This window comes from Crinia signifera, chromosome 4 (genome assembly GCF_055691185.1).
Source record: "Crinia signifera chromosome 4, ASM5569118v1, whole genome shotgun sequence".
NCBI lineage: Eukaryota > Metazoa > Chordata > Amphibia > Anura > Myobatrachidae > Crinia > Crinia signifera.
In genome coordinates, this window is record NC_139220.1 from 16,628,213 (window position 1) to 16,635,852 (window position 7,640).

The window sequence follows — 7,640 nt, forward strand, 5'->3', positions numbered from 1 at the left end:
CATACAGAACTGGTTACAGCTCCTCCCCTTCTCAGTACAGGCCTTGGAACATTCTGAGCCGCCGCCCCAAGTTGCCCTTATTTCACCCTGGTCACTCCCCTTCTCCTGAGAGAAGCAGGGACCATGGAGAGCAGATTATTTTAGCTTTAGGTTTGATACACCTTGCCCCTTTGTATCCATCAACAAAAACATCTTACATGAAACACTTGAGCGGCCGGTAGGTTGACACCAGAACGTAGAGCCGCAGGTCAAACTTCTTCCCTCCGATGAGCAGGGGGTTATCGATGTACAAGGAGATGACGTAGGCTTCTTTAGAGGACTGGGACACGAACCTGGATGATATAAAGAGCTTTAGACAGTGACCAGACCGATGGATGGATGATGGGTCCATTTCCCAGGCATAACAGTAACACTAGGATATTGTAGGGATTATTAGGAGAACAACATACCGAAAATGTCCGTAAGATATATACTCAGTGTCAGTCTAACCTTACATCTGGGGAACACACCGGACACAAGACGGGACTTCCTGTTATCCTTCTGCACAAACCAACCCCAGCGTGGGATGTCTGGTCTGACACTCTGCTCAGCCTCAGACATATATAGGGGACTTTTGTCACAGGCCACACCCCCAGTGGCATCCTACCCGCCCCTTGCCACTAGGCCACACCCACGTTAGAATTTGGGAGGGTTATTACACGTGAAGAACACGGATCTGTGAGACCATAAAGCATCCTCCTGCTGAGTGGTGACATCACAAAACAGATTTAGGGCTTATTCACACTGGGGTATATTTGGTGCCACAAAGCCGATGATTACAGAGGGCACATGGGTTGTGGGCTAAGCACACTCGACACCACTGTAGTTTCAGGGAAGGAAGGAGGGATGGATTAGTTACCGCAGGGTAAAACAATAGTGAAGACGCCAACCGTGACCTTCAGACCTTCCCGCGTGGGTGTGCAATCACACTCGCCACCACCAACACCCACCCACACAAGTAAGGTATTTATTTTTCTCACTGGGTGTGACCACACCCCCACCCAGTAGCCACGCCCCCTGCATTTGCCCCTGACCTGTGAGCACACAGCAGTGTTGTTCCTTTCATTTGGCTAGGCGAGAAACTCATCTCAGGTGCAGCAAAGATGAGGTTCTCACTGTGCCTCCCGGCCTGGTGCCTCTTCCTGCACCCGCTGCGCCACATGCTACTGATACACTGACCATAGTAGGGAGGGAAGTGTGACATCAGGTGTATGGGATTCCTCCTGCAGCAACTCAGTAGCCGACAGCATTATCAGGGGAGGAACAGGACAGGGGGCATTCAGTCAATTTACCGACAGTCAAACTACAGAGAACCACTGGCAGACAGTCAAAAAACAAACACGTTCAATAGGCTGACATTCGCTAAGCCAACATGGTCAAAATGCTGACGTTTAAAATGTCGACATGTCAAAAAGTGGGCATAAAGTTAGATTATAATAGTGTCCGAAGCATGGCTCATGCGAGGGAACGCAGTACACTTTATACTGTGTCCATGTCGGCCTATGTCGACATAGACACCCTCCACCAAAAAAAAAAAAACACCATGTCGACCTTTTATATATCAGCATTTATGACTGTGTTGGCATAATGATTGTCAGCATTTTTAACATGCCAGTATTTTGAATGTCAGGAAATCATACTGAACCCGGAAAGAGGGGACGCGCACTCTCACACCCAGTACCTATAACCACGCAGTCACACAACGCGCTGCTAATACAGTGATCGCATGAGGTCCTTCCTGCAGTGACCTGATGCTGGGAAGGATTTTTATGGTCGAGTACTACAAATGCCATGACGGTCCGCATATTGGGAAGGGAGGCGTCCGTTTCAGCACATTGGAATGTGTTACCAAACTGCACCAACCTTCTAGGTTGAACCATAACTGTGAGACCCCCCATGTACTGTGAGACCCCCCCATGTACTGTGAGAAGTCCCAATATATAGAACTACTAGAAGCGGATGTTTATGTCCATGTAATGTGTCCAATACTCACGATGACGTCTTACTGTCCCGGGACCACCTCTTAATCTGGGAGAGTTTGTTGATGAGAAATATCCCCTTCCCCTGAGCTTTTCCACAGGGTTTCATGATCCAGGTGCTGGACGGGTTTTTCCGAAATTCTTCTACGAAGAGGTTATAATCTGCCGGCAGCATGAAGGTGACCGGTACAAAGTCTGCAAGAGAGCGCACATCAGCCGCAGAGTTAGTGACGGTGCCCCGTGTGCTGGAGAGGCAGAGACCAGCGTCACATCACAGCCCCTTGGGAAACAATGAACATGTCTCTATAGATCCACAGCTGTGCATTATTATTAGCTGACTTATGTATGTCACATAGCTGGGAGCAACCGATTGGTGAAGGCATTGGGCCAACCGCGCTGATAGGACAAGAGCCACAGCCAATCAAATCAATATGCAGTGTATAAAGCTCAAGCCCCTCGCCGGTCGCTGACACTGGTTAAGACGTACGTCTGACACTTCTCTCATGTCACTGCTGTCAGACCCAATCAGATATGGGCTGCCTTGTGCACATCATTTGGGCAATACTGTACTACAAGACTTATAGACATCTAAAAGCGAAATAATTTTGCCTTGAGAAACGAAAAATAGAAAAACACTGATTTAAAATAATACTATTACTGCAATTGTTTTCTGCCTTAAATAAGCTGTTTCTGAAACATGTAAGTAAGAATGCATGTCAGTAAGAACAATTAACCAACTTCTTACAGAGCATACACATGGTGAGATATGCACTATTTTTCTATTCCATTTTGCACATCAAATGCACATCGAATGCTTTTAGCAGCATTTGATGCAGATTCGATCCCAATGCGTGCTCCCGTGTAGTGCAATGCGAATAGAACACAGGTTCTCAAACTCGGTCCTCGGGACCCCACGCAGCGCATGTTTTGCAGGTCTCCTCAAAGAATCCTAAGTTAAATAATTATATCCCCCTGTGGATATTTAAAAATGTGTCAGTCAGTAATGAGTGCACCTGTTGGGTGACCTGGAAAAGGTGAACTGTGTGGGGTCCTAAGGACCGAGTTTGAGAAACCCTGGAATAGAAAAATAGTATTAGTACGCAGCATTCGATTGTAAAATAGAATAAAAGATTGTAGAAAATCAAAAAAGGACTAGAAAAAAACTTCAGAGGAGGTCGAATAGGCCGTATCTAATAGAAATCGAATCGAAAATGGAATCGAACCGTGTGTGCGCACTCACTGAGGGGCAGATTTATTAAGCTCGGTGAAGTGATAAAGTGTCTGGTTCTTATCACCGGCCAATCAGCTCCTACCTGTGAAGTTACAGGCTTGGTTTGAAAAATGACAGGTAGGAGCTGATTGGCCGGTGATAAAAACCAGACACTTTATCACTTCCCCGAGCTTAATAAATCTACCCCTCAACTCTTTTGTATACATATACGGCATTAATACTGCCACGCGGCTGGTCCCTTGGCGGTTATTCAGACCTGATTGCGATTATTGATAGATAGTACGGATAGTAATACTCATGCGCGAGGGCCGTTCTGCAATAAAATCCTCCTAACTTTTATTAATCGCTGACCGTATGCAAGTTGATTGACAGGAAACTGACGTTTGGGGTGGTAGCCGGACGGATGGGAGTGTCAGGAAAAACGCAGCCGATTTTTCAAAATTTTGCACATTAGCGGACAGACCAGGTTTATGGCCAGTTCTCAGGTTTGTGTGTCATCAGGGACAGCCAATGGGACCCGAGCGCATATTCTGCACAGATGGAACGAGCCCCGCCTTACCGAACCATAACAATTAACATACCCATATCCTAGACCTGGATTCATCACTGACCTAAATACAGATATTTTCCGTTCTCGTCCTTCTCTGCCAGGGGGCTCCCTTCTTTTTCCAGCTCTTTCCGGTATCTCTTGATGTTTTTCACCATTAGATCCTTCCTAGTCAGCTCGTAGTGGTTGGGAAAGTGATTGACAAGCTGGTCATCGGACAGGCGGAAGCCGGTCTCCACGCTGAAGCAGTTCCTGATTGTCTGCACGCTCATCCTGAAACGCGAGGGGTACAGGAAATGATAGCACTGAAGATGCGAAACGCGCTGCATTCAAAGTATACGACCCCAATCCCCGCCAGCTATGAGTTATTGCAAATGGGATGGAGTGTGTGCTGCAGCAATAGTGGGACCAAGAGCGCCATCTTGTGGCTTGAATTGGATAGGCACATTTTGTAACATGATGTTGAGAAGTGTGAAGTATTTACTAGATATGGGGATTTGTTTATCAAGAGATATTCCCGCCACGGGATTTACTGCAGCAATAATATTAAGTGGTTTCTATAACTGACTCGGAACAAATAAACCCTATGATCTACAAAGTTTAAATCAGGCTTGTCCAACCTTGGCGCTCCAGCAGTTTTGAAACTACACATCCCAGCATGCCTTTCAATAGTTTTAGCTAATAGCAAAACTGTGACAAGGCATGATGGGACTTGTAGTTTCACAACAGCTGGAGGGCCAAGGTTGGACATACCTGGTTTAAATAATGCAGATGTTATGCAGCAATAATAGCGGGAATTATATTAGGGATGGCGGCTTAGTGGCAATATGGTTTTCTTTTGAAAGAGTGAGTCTGATTCAGACCGGTTCAATAGAAAGCGTATATGCCTAGAGAACAGGTTAACGCGATCATCAGACGGAGGACCTGAATCACCCCAAATGTTCATTCTAGCACTCTGCATCTTTCAAAACCCATGCGGTTCCTCTTCCCTGCCTGGGGTGTGGCTCTCTGCTGTGGAGCCCTATAGCACAGGTCTGGTCTGTATATCAGTGCTGAAATACAGACAACAATGCGCTAGAAGCACCGCAGCACAGAGCGACACCCCAGGCAGGAACGAGGTACTGCAGGGAGTTTGAAAGATGCAGGGTGCTGGAATGATCACTATTAAACTGCTATTAGACTTAATTGAAGTACTTAAGTAATGATATACTGGGTATATAAGGTCATGTGCTGATAGTACAGTAATATGTCATTCTATAAAGAACAACTGACACCCCCCCCACCACTATTACAGAGGTGCCCTAATACTCACCAGTAGAAGTTCCAGTCCTCACTCTCCGACACCTGGACCCATCCCCTCTTCTCAAAGTTATTAATCAGCACAGACTTCTCAATGTCCGTCACCCACTTCAGCTTCCCAGCCATGACTCTGACAAGGAGGAACGGGTCACTTTCAGATAGAGGTCACTACCTATATCTCACAAGTACTGGTATTATTTATTTATTAACAGTTTCTTATATAGCGCACACATATTCCACAGCGCTGTACAGAAAATATTTGTACACATCAGTCCCTGCCCCAGTCGAGCTTACAATCTATATTCCCTACCACATGTACACGCACACAGACATTCTAGGGTTAATTTTGCTGGAAGCCAATTAACCTGCCAGTACATTTTTGGATTGTGGGAGGAAACTGGAGTACCCGGAGGAAACCCACGCAAGCACGGGGAGAATATACAAACTCCGCACAGTTAGGGCCATGGTGGGAATGTAACCCATGACCTCAGTGCTGTGAGGCAGTAATGCTAACCACTACACCATTCGTGCTGCCGTGAGGTATGTGTAATAATGGGATATTAGCCTTCATTTCTAACTACATTATGCAGCGGTGCACAAGGAAGGAGAAAATGTTTCTTCATCTGCACCAGGGAGCTTACAATCTAATGTCTTATAACGTAATGCACAGAAACACGCACGCTAGGTCCATTTCCCTACTGTTACGGTCAGCACGGCAATACTGCGATTTAGACACACAGCTTTTAAGACGAGCTCCCAGGTTTTTGGAGAGGCACACAAATAGGAATAGTCAAAATGTAAGTCGGGGGTCAATTTACTACAGCTTCTAACAGCCAATCAGATTCTTTCTATCATTTTCTAAGATGCAATAGAGAAATATCCTCTTTTTATTTTTAGAAGCTTTAAGAAATGTACCACTAGTTACCCATAGCAACCAATCAGGATGCAGATATCATTTAATGCCAGGACGCTGACGTCAGATGGGGCTGGGCATAGCGGCACATCATCGGGAGGGAGGGGGGTTCGGGGGAAGAGGCAGCAATTGGAGCTGACGTGTCCAAGCACTGCCTCCTCCATAGTGTGAACACAAAAAGCGCCACAGCCATGTTTCCCGTGGTCGAGCAACTGGCTGTGCTGCTGTGTGTTACCTGTTCATGGCCGGTTGCTTGACCTGGGAAACATGCGGCAGCGCTTTCAGACCACAGATCAACCTAGGTTAACACGGCAATAAGCCGGGTTGATTTGGTGGTCTAACAAACTTTATATACACAAAATCAAAAGTACACTTATTTTTTCCCGGGTATTTAAGGTCAAAGGTCAAATCGTGTGACCTTGAAATAAAGAAGTCAGTTTAAATCTAAACTTATTTTTCGTGAAAATGATGGCCCCTTAGCTTCAAAAGGTATACGGTCACTAGGTGCAAGAGGAAGGTCAGCAGTCATTAGGTTGACCACCGAAGGTCAACATGGGCTACGTCGACAGTCAATAGGTGGACGTGGGGTTTTTCGCCTTTTTTGTGCCGACATGCCGTATTTTATGTCCTACCATCCACTTGGGCGTGGAGGGAGAATAAAATAGTGTGGTGAACGTAGCGAGGCAACGCCACGCCTGCGTTCCCAGGGGAACACCAATAAAATGCTGGGCGTTCCCATGCTACCGCTCCATCAGTGCAAGTGTGATACTTGCTGAAGGCGTTCGCACAGGAGGTCTGCAAATGCACATATGCGCAGGCCCCCACCATTGGAAAAAGGGGTGAATTCGGCCCCGTCCGATCAATCCTGAATCAGGCTGTATGGCAGACAGGATGCTGATGTTGGCATTCGGACCGACGGCATCCTAACTGCTGGTATCTCTTAACCAACCCATATTGTCTGTCTCTGGCTCAACCTCAATACTGCATATTAATATATCGCTGCTTTACATACAAAGGATAGTAACATACAGTAATGTGTAAATATAAGGTAACTTGCTATTGTGAGCGAGTGAATGAGTAATAATACCCTGGCAGGTCACTGCCATGTGCAATGCACACAGATATATGCTACTGATGCCTCCCCTATATACACATGCATGCCACTGATGCCTCCCCTACAGTATGTGCCCGTGCTGCAGGTGGCTGGTGCACCCGTGCTGTATACTCACCCTGCTGCAGTGCAGGCTGCACACACTATCCTCAGCAGCAGCAGCAGCCTCCCTGGGCATTGGCAGCAGAGTCACTTCCGGGTTGTCTCCATGGTAACCGAGGACGCACCAAATCCACCTGCTCCCTTCCCCTGACTCTGCTACATGCAATGTCTGCCTGGCTGCCTCTTACTGACAGCTAGACAAGCTTTACTGACATCATCTCCTGCAGTCCTCTGTAGTATTAAGCACTATATGGGCTGAGAAACACAGGGTTCTGCCATAAGCAGTCATGATTATATATCCCCCAATGGCTCCTTACTTTCCAACAACAAATGTTACAACAGACAGGGTAGCAATAGAATAATGCCATGTAATGATTTCCAGGCCAGGGGTCTACTCTGTTTGGTGCAGGGCATCTTGC

General features: G+C 46.6%; 1 protein-coding gene across 1 annotated transcript in view; it reads right to left on the bottom strand.

Moving 5' to 3' along the window:
* Positions 1 to 7,370, bottom strand: part of TTLL1 (TTL family tubulin polyglutamylase complex subunit L1) — a 28,001-nt gene extending 20,631 nt beyond the window's left edge. Inside the window, exons 1-5 of the mRNA XM_083181242.1 lie at positions 7,238 to 7,370; positions 5,109 to 5,225; positions 3,861 to 4,069; positions 2,033 to 2,213; positions 198 to 332 (exon numbers count right to left, since the gene is read on the bottom strand). Of these exons, the coding sequence (XP_083037368.1) occupies positions 198 to 332; positions 2,033 to 2,213; positions 3,861 to 4,069; positions 5,109 to 5,221 (638 nt within the window). The 5' untranslated portion in view covers positions 5,222 to 5,225; positions 7,238 to 7,370. The remainder of the gene's footprint in view (positions 1 to 197; positions 333 to 2,032; positions 2,214 to 3,860; positions 4,070 to 5,108; positions 5,226 to 7,237) is intronic.
* Between the last annotated feature and the right edge of the window lie 270 nt (positions 7,371 to 7,640).